The sequence below is a fragment of the Polypterus senegalus genome, chromosome 15, assembly GCF_016835505.1.
Source record: "Polypterus senegalus isolate Bchr_013 chromosome 15, ASM1683550v1, whole genome shotgun sequence".
Taxonomy (NCBI): Eukaryota; Metazoa; Chordata; class Cladistia; order Polypteriformes; family Polypteridae; genus Polypterus; species Polypterus senegalus.
Window position 1 is genome coordinate 118,162,659 of NC_053168.1, and position 19,039 is coordinate 118,181,697.

The 19,039-nt window shown below is 36.8% G+C and overlaps 1 protein-coding gene across 1 annotated transcript in view; it reads right to left on the reverse strand.

Moving 5' to 3' along the window:
* The window catches only part of LOC120516042 (vacuolar protein sorting-associated protein 13B-like), a 614,714-nt gene that overhangs the window by 498,268 nt on the left and 97,407 nt on the right, over positions 1-19,039 (reverse strand). Inside the window, exons 5-6 of the mRNA XM_039737477.1 lie at positions 2,727-2,894; positions 1,832-2,013 (exon numbers count right to left, since the gene is read on the reverse strand). Of these exons, the coding sequence (XP_039593411.1) occupies positions 1,832-2,013; positions 2,727-2,894 (350 nt within the window). The remainder of the gene's footprint in view (positions 1-1,831; positions 2,014-2,726; positions 2,895-19,039) is intronic.

The window sequence follows — 19,039 nt, forward strand, 5'->3', positions numbered from 1 at the left end:
AACATGTAACATCACTTTCACCCAGGGTCCCATTCTGAACCTTCTGCTCCCAGCAGTTTAAAGTAGTCCAAGACAGGAAGCCATGATCAGTTCATAGACCAGCAATCAGAAGGATACACTAGTGTTCCATCAGCATGTTTCAATAACTACTATTATTTCAGCCAATGGGCATTAAGCAGGGATTCTCCCTGGACCCCTACACACATTACATTGCTGCTTTGTGTTCCTTAACAACCTTATATAACCTAGTTAAATATCCAGACAATTTAAAAGTCACTTTTGTCTGAGATAATGACTCCTATCTTTTAGACTTTTTGATACCTCTTTTTGACTCTCATTTCACAGACCATACTTTTAGGTCCACTGATGTAAGTTTCCAACCTGGTCTACTAAAATAATGTTGTAGCTATTACTAGGCAGTCTGTTATCTACTCAAATTAACACATTTATGTATCATTATTTCCTTGTGCACAAATATATATATCACAATTACCTTGTGCAGATGCTTGATCAGATGGTGCTGATAAGCCACATATTTTTATGTTTTCACTACATTTCATGAAATCCCCAGCAGTCATAGCATTTATGGCTTTTGTTCTGGAGCTACTCTGGGGGGAAAGTTTTGCAATGCATCTGAAGTATTTTGTTATCAGGGCACATATTTATTTTGAGCCAATCTAACTTTCATCTGTTAATGGTTGGTAGATTAACCCTATTTCACAGTTATGTGCTACTATGTTGGTAGTTGAGTTAGTTCTTCCAAGAAAGTAGCAGCAGATGACGATACAACAAAGTGGTCCACTTTACAAATAAGAATGTATAAGCATGCAAAGGTGGGAGAAGGAGAAGCAGTAAAAGAATAACTTTAGAAATAATTGCAAAGCAAACTTTAGTGACATATTAAGGTTTTTATGAACATGTAAATGTTTAGGTGAATCTGTTGCTCCTGACCATGAATTTTTTGGGGCAAAATTATTTAATTTCAGTACATTTCTACCCTTTTACCACCAGCCATGTTTGATATTTGTTTGAAAGGAGATATTGCAAGGATAAACTGTTTATCTCAAAATAAAAATAAAGTGGAATTCAATAGCAATGAAAGCAGCCATCAAGTATAAACCTCAAGATGCCAAAACAAGGGTATATGTTAAGGGAGAGGGACTGCCTTGTTTTTAAAGTACTTATCATATAAACTATGTCATACAAGTTATAGATATGCGAGAGCAGTTATGAAATAAATGTAAATTAAGTCAATTTAACACAAAAATAATTTGTAAGTAAGTGGCAGCTTATTTTTCATATGTATCATCTTGAAGTTTCTGGCTACCAGAGACTCTTGCTTGCAAACAGCCGAGTCTTTGAGACTTTGTTAAAAAAGAGAGATGTGCAAAGTCAGATTGTTTCTAAGAGGTATCTGGTTACAAAAAAATCTGAATTTCCAGTGCAATCTCAGAAACACTAAGCAGAGTATCAGAGATGCATGAAGAAAATGAGAAGGCCCAGACCAAAAGACATGCCATGAAAAGGAACAGCTTTATAAATTATCCAAGAAAAGTATTAGAGAAATTTAATTATATATTTAGAGAGTAAATGTGGGCAGCTGCTTAAAATAAAATAAAAAAAGAGATGAAGAGGATATTTTCCAGAGTTTATATCAGTCACATGAGGCCTACTACTGTGTTAAAGTAACTTTAAAAAGCCTAATTAAATTAACAACATCTTTCACATAGCAATGTTCAATAGTGCCTGTAGAAATTAAATAACAGAAAAAATTAGTCCCTCGTAGAACTGTCAGAGGTAATTATTTTCATAAAAACATTATAGTACATACTTTAATGACAGATGGTATCTTGGAGTTGATGTTATCATAACTGAAGTGCATGCGAGTTCTAAAAGAGCACTTGTACAAGAGTGGATCTTGGTAGAACTCAATTTTCCCACTGGCATTCCTCTTATCCAGGCAAACAGTGCAATCAGAAAAATTAATGACTTTCCTAAGGACGAGATCAGGAGCTGAAAAAGGTAATCACAGAAAGATGTCAGAATTAAACTGTCAGGTATGATCATTTCAGGACATCCACAAAAAACCTCTACCACAAGATTTTTGTTTTGTTTTTCAGGAATTAAAGTTAGTGAAACCTGAACAACTTTTCTTGATTTACATGGAATGTTCAGTTATTGCTGTTCTCATAAGAAAGGTATGTCCTTCACTCAACCTAATGTAATCTTACACTACACTGAACTGTTATGTTAATGGTGTATTTAATGCTTTTATGAACACATCACTCATACCCATTTTGGAAATCCACAATCTTTTGTAGATAGGAGAATACAACTACTGTAGATACACTATTTGATAATGATTACACCTTGAACACCATATTCACTGTACAAAACTAAAACAGCTACCATTATTTCCTACCTAATCCTGAGGATCATGGTCTACTTTCTCAACAGTGGTGGAATGTTAAATCAAACAATTACCCTTTCAAAAACAGAAAAAAACATAATGCATGTCCATAGCTTATTCTTAAGGACTGGACAATCACAACATTAGTGTGTTTCATAATGTCTTTAATCTGTTAATGTTTTGTAATTTATCATTGACGTATACCCTAATTCACTGACTGTAAGTCTTAAGTTCATGTTCTTTAATATTGCTACTTGCATACTTAAATATCAATCAATTAAAATTTTCTTTGCTTAGGTGCTCCTCACTTGCTTACCTGAGATGTCCATGAAAGCCCGATCCCAAAATTCATCAACCGTATAGCATTCTGCTGATGTTATGTTGACAGAGAGAACGATATCATCTTCCACATATTTTAAAATCAGGTTGTTTACTACAATGTTAACGTTGTTTATAACACGACGTATAAGACTCTGCACATAGCCTGTGAAATGGAAATTAAAATGGCTGAGTGAGTAAAAGAAATACATAATTATTTAACTATTAGCACCTACCTTAACAGTTCAGATTATCACACAGCAAATAATCATTTGAAGGTAAAATTATCTTTATACACAATTTGAATGGATAGTACATATGTAAAGCTAAACACAGCTGAAACCCAACCATTAGAAAGAGTGTGCATGTATGTATATGCAACCAAGGCACATTGAATGTTTGCTTTACATCATTTTTCTCAAAGTATAAATATTTTTTACTGAAATATTACTGGTTACAAGACCTTATTAAACATTACAAAAAGGTGTGGAACATTTTATCCTGAAAACACAGTAGACGTCTGGTTAGGCACACTCTAGCTACTGTATATAGAGAGATTAAGGCGAAATTCAGCTGGCATGATCTTTCCAGAGGCAAGAGTTATAATAGGTTGCACAGCCAAGTTCTATAGTTCATGTTTAAGACACACAGAGAGCAAGAAAGGAACTGCACATGAAACTATGAAAAAACTGAGACCGGTGGGGGGAGTCCACCTTTTATGTGTGCTGTGTGTCACAAAATGGTATAAGTCAAGGGCACCAGCTCCATCATAATAGAGATATAGTGCGAGTGGTGCAGCCTGGAAGTAAGTAAGTGTATAATGCAGCTACAGGGCACAAAATGGGAGAAGACCCACCAGCTGGAAGAAATGTCACCAGCTGGAAGAAATGTCTAGTCGTCAGACTAAATAAAGTAGGAGAAAAGACAGAAAAAAACTACAGAGTCATGTAGTTGAAGCAGAAACCTTGACAACTTTTAAGAAGTATCTGCATGGGATAGCTTAGCTATTAGCTAAAAAAAAAAGCTGATGGACTGTGTGGTCTCCTTTTGTTTGAAAGTTTTCTTATGATCTTTTATACTTGCCAGAGGTGGCAGCAGGTCCTGGCCAACAGGGGGCACCCAGTCTTAAAGGAGAAAATTATGAGACAGTGCTGTCTCTCTAATGGAACTGACAGCTGTGGAGCTAATTTTGACTCTCTGCTTTAAGGGCAATCAGATTATCACTGTTGTAAAGGGACCAGAGTGCATTACAGGGAGTTCTGGACTGGTGTCTCTGGATCAAATGGAACGCTGTCCCTCAGTTCAGTAGCACTTTGAAAGATGAGGATTAAAGCCATGTCCACAGCCAAGGGCATATTTAGCTCAAAGTTGAGGGGAAGCAAAGGGTCTGGAGAGAAAGAAATCAAAGGGTTAGTGCTTTGTTGTGATGGATGTGGTTGCCAAGAGAGCAAGCCAACCTACTGAACAAAAAGAGGTTCAATGGCCATTAAGGTAGCCCAGGCTATAGGTGTTTTTTTTTTTTGTGCACTCCCTGTGGTGATTTTTGTGTTCAATAAAGATCATTTCTGGTCTACTGCGTTTTATAATGGAGGGCTGCTAAAAGACAACCAATTATCACTTTATTGTGGTGTTTGTGTCTGTATCAAGTCATACTTCCAAAGAATTACAGAAAAAATAACAGGGAAGAATTTTATACAGCAGTCATGTCACACAAACTTACATTTAGGAATTTAAGAGCAGCTCAATATGCACTTTAGTAAAAATGTGTGATAATCACATCAAATACTAAAATTTGGTTTTAGCATCAGCCTTAAATCCAGTAACCAACTCTTAGAAGTATAGCAAAACCTTTCCTGGAGACCAAGACTTTATATTGTTACAGCAGCAACTTTCCTTAAAGCAAAATGTCTGACACTGATTTTGTAATACTAAAAAGTAGAACAGTGGAGTCCTGGATTGTTTTTTTCTTAAGGGAGATAATAACAACTTAATTCCATGCCACTGATGAGTACCAAATAGCAAACAGTACAGGACAATAGGCACTTGCAACAGAAGACTCAATTCTAGTTTTTACCCACAAGTCAAAAGGTTGCTGAACAGACAGTCATAACAAAAAATATTGTAACATAACAATCATTTATGTAAATACTTGCAAACAAATATTGTATAAACTTGCTACGTATAGTTTATTAATTTATTGTATTGTACCATCATTTGATCTAAGGAGACATATAACTAAGAATTTCCTGCTTATACAAGACAATAAAATTGACTAGGCTTATGGGGTATAAAATAAACCACTGCAGCTGTGCTTTCAAAATGTATATATCTTTACTAACATGACCATCAACCTTAACTTTATTTAGCATATTTCCTGATGAAAAAAACTAATTTCAATTCTGTATAACAAAAAACAAAACATTTGCAGTATAGTGTATAGTGCATTATCTGAAAATTCATTTTAAAAACCACCACAGTTTATAAAGTTTTAATAGGACATACTATGATTATTACAGGTTATAATGGATTGATTTTTTTCTTCATATCCCTCATGATACAAAATGTGTCCTATTTCAAAATTATTTCTGAACTCATCACAATCAACAGTGGCTATGTTTTACAACATACATTTTATTTATGTGAATCATGTTGCAGCCAAACCAGAGAACCATCCAGTTTTGAATTAAAGTGAGCTACCAAAACTGGTGAAAAAGGGATGCAAAACTGGAGACCATGAAGAAAACTTTCAAAGTACTCCAACAGCATCTGCTGCTACACCCACCAGATGATAAAACAGCTTGGGATCCTGGTTGGCAACTACACAGGCAGACATTTGGTCCAGTCCCACTTCCACTACCAAGAAATGACCATCTATCTGCTACTGCCTGGTCCAGCCACTCAGGTCTTCAACAATGAGGATCCTGTGAACCAGATCACCCTCAGGGAATTGCTCCACATGACCATATTGCAGCGTGATGGTTGGCAGTGGCGATGCGCCAATATAAAATAAATAAATCGGACACGGTCAAGCTCAAAAAGTGAAGCATGTGCAAGAGATTGCCTGAGAAGTCAGCTCGTCTCTGGGTTGGTGTAAAGTGGTCAGCCAGCCATGCATTGCCATTCCAGCATATGTTGGCAGTCTGATTGTCTCATCATCAACCCAGGCGGCAATCAAGCAAATGAACAGACAACCACTCTCCAGCATATCAAAGGGGAATGCAAGGGACAGATGGGAGGAGAACAAAGTATAGGTTAAAAGAAGAGAAAAGTGGAAGAAGGCAGAAAGACGGTAGGGAGAGACGGTGCAGATGTGACCTAGAGGGGGAGACAGCGAAGCAGGAGGCAAGCAGTTATGAGGAGAGTACCTCCAGAGAATGGGTGGCTACCACTTAGGGGCTATCATGGAGGACTGAGAGACTTAGGGAGTTGGAGCGACCAAGTGGTACAGGCGGCTTGCCGCAGAAGTGCAGGAAGGCAGTGGGAGTCAGCAAGGCTCGGACTGGAAGCCCCAAGACCTTTGAGGACCCAAGCCTTGGGTCTGGATTGGGGAACCCTGTTATAGCCATGGAGTGACAGTGACCCAGACCCACAGATGGATGGCTATGCCCAATGGATACTTGTCTCCTCGGCTGTAAGGTACGCCGGGATAAGCTGAGGAGATGAATGGTTTTGAAGGAGTGCACCCAGGCTTGTGTTTTTAAAGACTGTTTCCTGCCGTGTATCAACCTTGTTTTAATGGCTTTTCTATTTATTGGGATTTTTACCTCGAAAGAACATATTTTATGGATTATTTTTTTATTGAAGACTTCGCACTGCACTGTTTGAACATTATTTTGTTTGACTGTTTTAATAAAAGCACTAGAGCACTTTTTCACCATCTCCTTACTTTGTGTGTGTTTGTCCACATCTGTCAAGCTGATCCTGGTCATGATTGTAAACAGTTTCATTTTCCAGAGGCTCCCAAATGCAACAGGGAGCATGGATCCAACCCACTCCATCACATTCCCTCACAATGCAGGCAAGGCGCCTCATTCAGGACTCTGTGAACAACCACTCATTCGACACAAAGACAAACAGGCACTACCCAATGATTCTCCAAAGAGGCACAGTACCAAAGGAGTCCAGTCTTTGTCTCAGGTCATTGGATAGCGTCCATTTCTCACAACCATGTAGCAAAAAAGGAAGCACCAGGACTCTAAAATCTTGGACATTCGTACTTTTGCAAATATATCAGGGGCGCCACACACCCGTTTCTAGTGACCTCTTCACCCCCGCCACCCCCAATGCTCTCCCAATTCATCTACTGACTTCAAAGGAACAGTCATCAGAGAGATAAATGTCGCCAGGTAGAAACTCTCTCCACAACAGATACACTGCTGATGGTTGTGCCCAAAAGGTCATTAAAGGCCTGGATCTTGGTTTTTATCTAGGACACTTGCAAGCCCTGACACTCAGACTACTCGCTCAGTCTCGAGAGTCCCAATCAGGGCCTCCATTGACTCAGTGAAGATCACAGCATCACTGGCAAAGTCAAGATCAGTGAATCTTTCTTAACCAACAGACGTCCAACAGCCGCTGGACCCTACGCCATTGCCCAACTCCCAGTTCATGCAAGCGCTGAACAGAGTAGCAGCAAGACCACACCTCTGACAAACCTCAGAATCAACTAGGAAAAATGCAGAGGTTCTGCCTTTACTCTGCACAGTACTCACAGTACCAGTGTACAGGCTGACCATGATATCCAGCAAATTCGGAGGGACACCACAAAGTCGCAGGATGTCCCACAGGGCAGTTGGATCAAATGAGTCAAATGCTTTATGAAAATTGAAAAGGCTGCAAAGAAACTCTGCCAATATCCACATTTGCACTCCATGAGAACCTTCAGTGCCAGGATACAGTCAATGGTAAACTATTAAGCATAAAACCAGACTGCTCCAGTCGCTGATAGGTGATCAAGTGATCATGAATCCTATTGAGGATGGCCCTAGCAAGGATCTCACCCTGCACCGAGAGCATTATTCCCCCTGTAGATGCCGCAATCCAGGCAATCACCCTTCCCTTTCCAGATAGGGACAATAAGTCCGGTTTTCCAGGGAGTTGGGATAATGCCCATCGACCACATGGAAGCAAAGACTGCTTGCAATGCAAGATCGACATCCTTACCATGAGCATAGATAAGTTCATCCCAGATACCGAAGTTTCCCTGCATCCTTCCCTACCGTCAGTTGGTTCACCACCTGTGCAATCTCATTGAGACTGGATAGTTCACAGCTTATGGGAGGATCAACTTCAAGAACCGTGGACCCAGAGATGTCCAGTGTCTTAGCTGGAGAATCAGCTTTAAATAGCTGCTCAAATTAGCCAGTCTAGCGGGTCACAATTATCCTTATCACACACTGGCTCTTTTACCTTTTGATCGTTTTCTCTGATACTCCATATACTGTAGATCTGCAGACTGTTATACTTTTAAGCCACATAAAAGAAAATGGTCTATTGACTCCGCTGGAACGTCAAAGGATGGGCAGGTAACAATGCTTCCAAAAACAGTTTCATCAATATTGTAATCTAAAAGGACCGCCAACATTGTAATTTTTTTCTAATAAATATAAATATTTCTTTCTGAAATAAGCATTTTTCTAATTAATTCTTTTGCTATTTCTTTAACCTATATCTCCCGTACTGACATACTGAGTTAGGCATTAGCAATCTACAGAAAATCATTCACCAATTAAAACACAGTATGTCCTACAGCCCAGCCTCTCAGTTTTGACAAGTGAGAGTGAAAGTTCTATTTCAAGCTGTATTTCATTACGCATTTGGAGGAATATTAAGGACAAAATTAAATAAACAAGCAACAAAAAACATTTTACGACACATTTCTTAATTTATGCTCACATTTTCAAAGTACTTTTATTTATTTGTGCATTTATTTAATTTTCTTCACATATTCCTACAAAATGGGCTACTATGAAGTCATTACTGTCATGTATGTAGAGTACAGTGAAAATTCCTACTTGCATGTGCCAATCAATATGCAACATATCACCAATCTCCAGTGCTAAGTTTAATGTGTATAACCATTACTGAGTATAATATTTATACAAAATCTAATTCTAATTTTAATTCAAATGAATAAAGTTTAATTGAGATACTCACATATTAGTGTTATATCAGATCAGTAATGGTACCAAAATGGCTCCAAAGCAAATAACAGATAACTCCAAAACCAGCCTCCCTGGTTTGTTGCCCAATTGTTTGCTTCACCTACACACCTCTTGACAGCTGAGAAGTCCCGATCATGTCAAAGCAAGGAGAGTGGTTTTGCGTGAAGCTCGCATCACATTAAAGTATTCGGGGTGTCCCAATCACATCAAAAGTTCTAGTTTCATTTTGTGAAGTATACAAAATGAGCATTTTCCAACAACTGATAGAGCAAGCGTCAATCAAGGGACCGAGTACTGAAAATCCCAAAATGCTGGTCCATAACTTTTTAAAATTTGGGTTTTCTGGTACCTTTCCAGTACCTGCATACCCCACAAACCTAAAAATACAAAACTTTTTCCAACCCAGACATTTAGTTCCAGGTCATTGGTAGTGGAATCCTATCCCAGAAACATCATGCATAATGCAGGATATAACCCTGAATGGGGTGCCAGTCCACTGAAGGTTACACTATAGGCACACCTAGCCCCTCTCTATTACTGAGCAAATTTAGAGTAACCAGCTAACCAACTGTAACATGAACATCTTTGGTATGTGTGAGGAAAACCTTAGCATACTCTTGACTAAAACACATACATACTTAGAAAAAAAAGACAATTCTAAGGCTGGTATTTGAACCCAGGATTCTGAAGTTGTAAGATAGCTGCAATAACAGCCTACATAAGAAACCTATTTAAAAACTGGAAAAGGGAGCTTCAGAGAAATTGATTAATTAATGGAATAACAAATCCACATCATAAACCACTGATAATCATGTCTGAATATTATCATTTAAGAAATATGGCAGCTTAAAGCCTTTTATTCAACCCAAAAGTAAGCAACATCTAAATAATACACCTGACAAACAGAGGCTTTGTTACTAATATTACATAAATGAATACAGGTCACACAGTGTCAGCGGTGGGATTCAAAGCCACAACCTTAGAGTTTGAAGTCCAAAGCCTTAACCACTGCGCCTCACTACCTGACACAAAGATACAACAGCAGGGAATCTCACCAGTGTGTGTTGTGAGGTTGCCTGAATAACAATGCAAATGTCTTTCATTATATATCATATCATGAACGTAATTAATATGCTGTATAAAAGATAATAAATAATGATAAGTGTCGCAAACATTTTACTAAGGAAAGGCAAGAGTTAAAGTATACAACTTCAAATTTAAATGTACTTAACCTCATACTACTGAATTGACTTTTCCTATCAAGGAACATTTTATTTATTGTATAGTTGAAAGTTTGTCATCGTACAAAAAACAGAAGCTTATAAAAAAATAAAGAACACTGTTAGGTCATTATTTAACAAAAAAATTAAATGACTTAGTTTTTATAGACAAGGGAGTTAAAGTAATAAAATCTAGAAATATACTGCTATAAATTTTTACAAAACAGGGCCAATGACATCAATAAATTTCTCCAAAGTATTGTGAATTTCAATGATTTGCTTTAAAACATGCTTAAGTGTAATATATGTTCCTTAATTTCAATAAAACACGGGTAATACAGTACTTGTCAGAATCTAAATAATCATTGTTTAATCAATTTAAGTAGAACAACAATAAAACTATAAATTTAAGTATAGCATGAAAGGAGACAAACAAGTCAAACAAACCAAAGCCTCTTTAATAAAACTTGCAGATTTCAGCCTTGGTAGTTAAAATTGCCAAGCACCTGCACAGTAGTCCATTGGGAAGAAATATACTTAAACAACTCTGAAATCATAAAAAAACTGGAAAACTGAACTACTTTATGTGTTCCCCATACACTATAATACTCTCACCAGTGTAATTCAGGAAAAGAAATACAATACTTTTCATACTCTTGTTTTCCTGTATAAGGAAATTATTAGCTAATTAATAAGCTTCTCAAAACAAAGAAAATTAAAAAAAAACTCAAACACTTGAAATACATATCTTCAATTATGCTTTTTTCTAACCCATACACTATTTAAACACATTTTTGAGGTACTAATTTAAAATTACCTGTGGTATAAAATGAATCAAGGCGGTCATTGAGTAAGTTACATAGCTCAAACAATACTGAAACCTTGTAACAATTCAGAGAGATTTTTTATTTGTCCACAGGGCCTTTATTTCGTTTAAAATAGCAGACTTGCCAGATGGCTAGCTATTCAGTGTTCTTTGTAACATCTGCAGAAAGTCTGAACACAGTTCACAAGCAGTTGGATTCTTCTGCGACTGATACCCACTAGATACCATTAGCTTAACTTCATGTACTGTTAGGTAGTCCAAGTAGACTACTAAAGCACACAGTAAAAAAATAAATGTTTCTTTTCACATATATATTTCTAAAAAGCCAAGACACAGTCACAAAAGGCAACACTCTTGCACAATAATCTTCCAAGTAGGCGAAGGCTATAGCTGTCAAAGTGAGGCAAGAGTTTAAGAACACATGACATCTTCACAGAGGCACAATAAAATTGCTGTAGGACAAAAGTACTAGGTGGCAACAATAAAAGAGAATCAAAAAATAAACTATTCTTTAATATGTGCCAAGAATGGTATAATTCTAATTAAAACAGTACACTGCATACATTGTTCAAGACTATGCAAAGACCCTAGTTGTGAATGGCCTCACCAAGCAATGACCTTGCTAGAACATGTGTTTTGGGATTGTCCAAAACAATGACCATTTTGACAGAAAAAATTGTTAATAATCAGTTAGTACTGGATACAATTTTCTTTGAGAGGAACAGTGGAAAGATTTTCCCAAATCTAGCATGAATATACTGTTCAAAAATAAGTCCGCCAGGGTACTGCCTCTATAGTCACGCACCTATGTGCAGCGCGATCTGAGATCAGCTATTTGACTATATGTTAAATTGGCCAAATGTCAGTCACAAAGAATACAGGTCATTGCAACTGAGGCTCTGTGGGAGTCACCAGTATGCATACTTTAACTGCCAGGAAGGATTAGCATAAACCAGTTTTCACATGTTGGCAACCACATGCTGGGTTTGTATAAGGCAGTGTTTCTCAACTACTTGACTGTGCTGTCAGTGGGACACAGGCTGGTATCACTGTTCATGAGTGGGTCACATAAGTCAGTGTTTTTAACCACTGAGTTATGGGTTGCCATTGTTGGTTGACAAATGGTTCACTGTGGGTCATCAAAGAATTAGTCAGTGCCGCATGATGTTTCCCTTGCTTCTAAATTAGCTTTTTTAACCAATTATGACACCAATCACTCTAATTTCACCAAGGGAGCTACTTGCAATTACTGTAATGGGTCTTCAATGAATGTAAAAAGGCAAAACTGGGGGGCGGGACCATTAAGATCAAGAAACACTGGTTAAAGGAAGGTGGTGTGGACCAAACACATCAGAATTAGCAACATAAAACAGCAGCGATCAAAACAAACCTTAAAGAGCCCTGAATGAGTCAGAAAAAATATAAGACCCTTTGAAATATTAATAACATAAGATTTATGATTGTGGCTGGTTTTGACAATTTCTAGCACATTATTACTGTGTTATTTTCCTTTGGCCCTCAACCATAAGTGTGAATCACCTCAAGTTGTAAATCAGCGCATGACTATAGTCTATTTCTCTTTGGAAATTTTAATACATGCAAGGAACTATTATAATCACTCTTTTGTTCACAAAGCTCTCATAACTAGTTAGGGGCTTGGTTTTATGTGCTGATTGTGATAAAAGTAGATGTGACAGTCATCTGATTAACTCAAATTCAAAATGGGAGTGACTTTTTGATTTATTTTTCTTGCTAAATATATCTCATCAGGACTGGGATTGTCCCTTCAGAAATAGAGGGCAAAGGCTAACCTGCTTTTAACATATTGCTGAACCCTTTATGGGCTTTTAATATATATCTATCCCAGAGAAACAAAGAGTTGACTTACAAGTGTTCTTGTTTATAAGGGGTTTTACTTAATGCCCCTGTTCAATTAATGACATATTTTACTCACAGTTTATGAGTGCTACATACAACTCTACCAAAGATATGAGAAGCTGAGCAAACAGACATACTAAATTAAGGATGGCACAAGGGGTGTGGTTCTGTGTGCAGAGGACAAAAATATATATTTTTTAATCCGGAGTGAAGAGAGTTAGAAAGTAAAAAGAAAACAAAATTATTCAGAATGGGTCTAAAGTTGTTACTGGGAATACCAGAACTAGTAACCAAAACCAAAACTGAGCAAATATCAAAGTCAGAAAAATAATGCCAGGAAATGAAACACACACCCTAACAAAAAGCATTTTTCACTAAGTAAAATAAGATACTAAGAAGCTGTGTCACAGTTATGAGGTCATCCCAAAGTTAGGATACTTTGATTCATGTGCCAATATCTTTTATGATCTTGGGGATGATGACAGCACACACAATGTAATGCAGGTCACATGATGGCAACAGAGATAGCAACTGTAAATAACTATGTGAAATCATAAAATGGCGGTGCCCGTAAAAATGAAAAAAAATAATGTTAATAAAATGAAATAATGTTATTACTAATATATGTCCATATAAAACAAGTAAAAATAATTATCAACTCATGACATCCAAAAGAGCAACAGTAAACCTTTTTATCAAGAGGCAAAATATTCTACCTCACTGCAACCAATGCATCGCAAATGGTTGAACAGGGTATTTTTCGATCACAGACCCCAAACCTCATTTATGTTTCTTCAGATATATTTTGTATCTGTTATCCGAAATATTGTCAACACATAAAAAGAAACACAACATAATACCACTCATCTATATTATACACAATATAATATGAAAGTTTTAATAAATGGTGTGGCACAAAATGATGATACTGTTTACCTGTATAGGACTATAATTTAGAATGGAGTGGTAGCTCTGAGGCTAAGGATCTGCGCTGGTATCCCAAAGGTTGCTGTTTCGAATCCTCATCACTGCCAAAAAAGATCCTACTCTGCTGGGCCCTTGAGCAGGGCCCTTAACCTTAATCCAGGGGCGCTGTACAATTGCTTACCCTGCGCTCTGACCCCAAGGGGTATGCGAAAACTAACAAATTCCTAATATGAGAAATTGTATAAGGTGAAATAAAAGAAATTAAAAAAATAAATAATACTAATATTGTTAAAGATACTTTCCACTCTTCATTAATCTACATTGCCATAGTATGTAAACAATTTGTCATTCCCCAGAAAAAAAAATTAATATCCATTCTTTCACTTTCTGCTATGAAAAACTGTTCATGATTTAAGTGGTATACAAACTGTATTTTCTTAATCCTGAAGTTTTAGGAATTAAACCACTGACTCACAGAGGAAATCTGCCAGGTAAGCAACATGCTTTTTTCAAAGTACATATTTCCCTTAAAAGCATTTTCAACAGAAAGTGAAAAACAAAAAAAGGCAGAATGCTGGGGCCTCATGTATAACACCATGCATAGAACTCACACTATAACATGGCGTAAGCACAAAAGCATGAATGTGCGTACACACAGAAACATCCAAATGCAGGAATCTGTGAGTACGCAAACTTCCACGTTCTTCCGCTACATAAATCCCGATCAGCGTGAAAAGTAACGCACGTGCCTGGTGTCCCACCCCAACTCCTCCCAGAATTAGGCCTCTTTGAATATGTAAATCAATATAAATAGCCCTTAAGTTCAGTGTTCTGTGAAAAGACAATGGCAAAACCATGAGGAAAAAAAGAACAATTTCAATGAATACCAAGTGAAGGCAACGAATAACGTACTATTTGTTGGTTTAAACAGTACTACAAACAAGAAAAGGAAGCTGATTGAGTGACATAGTGTGTCAGAGAAACTCGAAAGCTCAAGTTCACAAAGTTGCACACTGCCCAAAATAAAAAAAAAGTCACATATCAAAGCCACAGTGAAAAAGCGAGTCATAGCCCACTGTCTGAGTGTCATATGAAAGCTTATTAGGGTACAGAGAAAAAAGGTACACAGTGTGGAAAAAGCATGAAATGTCAACTTTAATCTTGAAACTTCCACTTTAATCACAGTTTATTTTGTAATTAAAGTAGAACATCATAAACTTAATCTTAAAATTGTTTAATTTACTAGTTTCTAAAATCCCATCGTAACTAAAGTAGCACGTTAAATGCTTTGTTTTGTTTCTGATCTTCTATGTTCTCTATGTGTGTGAATCACTACGTGCTTCTTAAACCGGCTTTCTCTTCCTCCGACAGGACACAGAATCCATTACATTCGTGATATTACAGCTCTCTAAATAACTAAAATACTGACATGTATACGTGATATCATTTTCATGATGATAGGAGTTAAAGCATGTCATTAAACATGGGAACACGGTAGCACAGTGATTGTGCGCGACCTTCGATAAAATAATTTATTGCAGCAGTACTGTCTCTTTCAATAGTACTAACCTCCAATTCTTGTTCTTCCTTTTCTTTATCCAAATACCCAAACGCCACACAATCAGCTCTGTAATAGACGTTAAGCCATCTGTAAGCTTATAATGCCGATTCTTCAAAACTTTTAAGGAACATTGAAATATGTTTGTAGTACATGTTTAATTATTCTATCCTTCACGCCAGTCCCAGTGAAGCATACAGTGCGAGGCAGGAACAATCCGTGAACGGAGCGCCAGATTCTTGCTAGCGTAGCGACACCGTGGCCTTTAATTATTAACAATATAGATTATTTAAATGAAGTTAAAGTTTTATCTGTATAATATAATAAACATTTTGCTGCATTTCATCTTAAAATTATATCGTCATCATATGTAAATACGCGCTTTATAAAGTGGCTCAGGTTGTGCAATATTATAACTGTATCACAAGTTTACAGTGAGATAATTGTACTTATAAGTACAAATAGTTCTACAAGGAGCAGTTGATGAACTGATAAGAGTGTGTTTAGAGCTTTTGGGGTGAAACGGTTTCTGAACCACGAGGTCCATACAGTAAAGGTTTTGAAGCGTTTGCCATGTGAGAAGCAGTTCAAATAGGAAGCATGGCTGAGGCAGCATATGCTTGATGCTGTATACTGATAATTCTCTTTCCGATCAGCTGCTCCGAGTGGTGCAGTGAGAGTAATATGGAAAAAGATGATCCGTTGTGGCAACCTGTAGCGGGAGCAGCTGAAAGAGGAAGAAGATGCAGTGAGTGGAACAACGCTAAAGCAGTTATGGTATTTAGAATAGTTTGACCATTCTGAGGACCATTATATTGTTACAGGTTAATTACAATCAAATGCCTTAAACTAATAAACAATATGTGGTTAATTTCAGTGTATTTATAAAGCCACATCAGGGATGTGGATCTGAAAAAGAAAGATAAACCACACTGGAACAGTAGCATTGCTTTGACGCTGGGTGCCGCCAGTCTGCAAAACCAAGCAGAGAACTTGCGTACGACAGGGTATGAGCTAACGTGGAAATGTGCGTGGCTTTATACATCGCGCTTTGAACGTGTAAACGTTCGTAAGCAACATTTCTGTGTGTACGCACCATTTATACATGAGGCTCCTGGTGTGAGTTTAGTGGAGTTTCCATCTTGGATTCTCTTTGTGATCCCTAGAATTCTCAGGTTATTTCTAATGGCACAGTTTTCACAATCTGTAAGCTTATCCTGTTGAAGTCAAGGATGAAGATGATAACCAAACCACATGAGCTGGAAACTCGGGTCAACTGTGGCACCAGGTTCATCAATATCCAGCTTTGGGTCATGTTCCAAATTGTGGCTATTTCTGAAGTACTGTGTATCTTGTAAACTAGTTTCAAAATGCTGGCTTTTAATATATATGTCTTTCATCTCCTATATAATGTGAAAGCACAATACAAGTCTAGAACAGAGTTATCCAATTATCTCCAACATTTCATTAAACTGGGTAGATGATGTAAACCTCACTCTACCATTATTTACACTTTATTCTGCTTTGATTTCTTTCATGTCTTAGAAAATTTAATAATAAAGGCAGCCTAAATAAAATAAACTGGAATGTGACACTCTCCTTACTTTTTGAAGACAACAACATATTCTTTTGTTTTGCTGACTTTAAGAGAGGTTGATGTTATTTCATCATAGTACTACATCTTTTATCCCTGCATCATTTCTGTTGGCAATCAAGCAAATGATGGTAATATCTTCAGTCGGCGTGAATATGATTTTTGTTAAACAGTAAGTTTTTACAATGCTGTGGTTATCCTCTGTTAAGGCTTAAAATGAAAGAGAAAACTGTCAATTTTTTGGTAAATGAAGTTTTGATTGTAAACAACAAAAAAAAAATAGCCCAATGATAGCCAACAGAATAAAGATAAATTAAATGCCTAAAAATATATCTACACTTTGGTTTTCCAGATACAGATTTTTTTTTCTTTGAATTGTTGCTATTTCATTAGTTTCATTTTTATTTCAGAACTTCTGTAAAAACAATATTTGGAATCTTGCGAGTCCCAATATGCTGAATCTTTTTAATGAGGTCAGTGAGACATGTATTTAATGACTTTGTACCATAATTCTCAGACAAAACGATCTACATCATCAGCAGTTAATCATATTTTTTACAAAGTAACCAATAAATGCATGTGCAGTAAACCATATTTTTGAAATTCTCAAGACTCTTTATTTGTCACATGCATAGCTATACAGGACAACATGCAGTGAAATGCATCCTGATCCGCTTATCAAAAACAGTGCAAACTTAGAAGAATATCAGTTAGAATAACAAAAAGTCATAGATTGAAAGATAACAGTATAGTAGAACATAATAAATAAGTAAAATTATGTGAATAAAGTAGAATTAAGTGTTAAGGTGCAATAGTGCAGTGATTATTGTGCAAAACCAAAGTTAGACAGGTGCATAGTTAAATGAGGCAGTTTGTTTGCACTACTGCAATCTTTACTTTATTTTTTTATACTTTCTAATTTTCCTATTTTCATGTCCTTTAACTTTCTCCACATGTGTATCGCACTTTTTTTTTTTTGAGCCTTTCGAATTCCACTGCTTTCATAATCTCTAGCCTGCTCTGCATGTGTTTAGCACCAACGTTTGTGAACGTCTTTATGAAGTTCTACTTTGTCTTTTACTCTTTATTTTAATTCTGAGCTGGATTAGACGTGCTTTTTTTAAATTCCACTTGCTCCGGGCTGATTATTACTTTCCTTATCTTCTGAATTTGCACCTAGGTTATTCTTTTTTGCTCTTTTTTCTCTCCAACACTTTTGAGTCTCTTTTCTCCACGCTGCTTTCTTCTCCCCTTAGTCGTCGACGTTTCATTAATAACGTACTATCTTTATACGGTTTATATGTGCTGAGAGCCCTGGATCTGTGTTTGTTCAAAGCCTTTAGATGACTGAATGTTTTGCTGCTCGTGGTCTTATTTGATATTGATTGTAAGTAGGGCGTGTCTTACAAGAATCTCATGTTCCTCGTCATCTTGAGACTGTCCTGGGTCAATCTCTTGTCACAAAGTCTCATGTTTTAAGTCCTTGCGAGACGCTCTGTGGCCAATCTCTTTCATCTCGCTGTTTCTTTAAAATGTCTTCCGTGATCTTAACGTGAAGATCACGCCTTGACGCCCTTGTGTTTCTCTAGAGGATTTTTTTTTACAATAGAGAGATAAAAACTGAGAACTGATCATTTCTACAAAACTGCACAGATATTGGAAATGTGTGTATTCATTTTGCTGTGCAAAATATTTTTAATTTTTGAGAGACTCCAGTAAAGTAGGCAACTGCTTATAACTGCAGTATTTATACATAGTGACTGGTATTTTAAGTGCAGCAATTAAGCAAGCGAAGAAATACAAACCTGTATCAAAGTAGTTTCTGGTTTTCAAAGTCTACACAAGGTTGATGTACGTTCTAGATAACTAGGGTCACCCGTGTTCTAAAACATTAAACCCTAGTCCTGATCTGCATTATAAACTGTATTGATAGTAGAGGCTCATAAACAGTGAAACTTATATTAAAGTGTGAAGCTAAGGAGATTCAAACAACATCATAAGACTTATAAATCCTTCAATATGTTTTTCAGGTTCTGAGGAAAGAAAGAATAAAAAAAAAGTAAGCACACTATACTAGGAGAATTGGCCTGCCTTTATCTAGTTATTGTGATTCAGAAGGGAAATAAAGAATAAGATATTTGGGT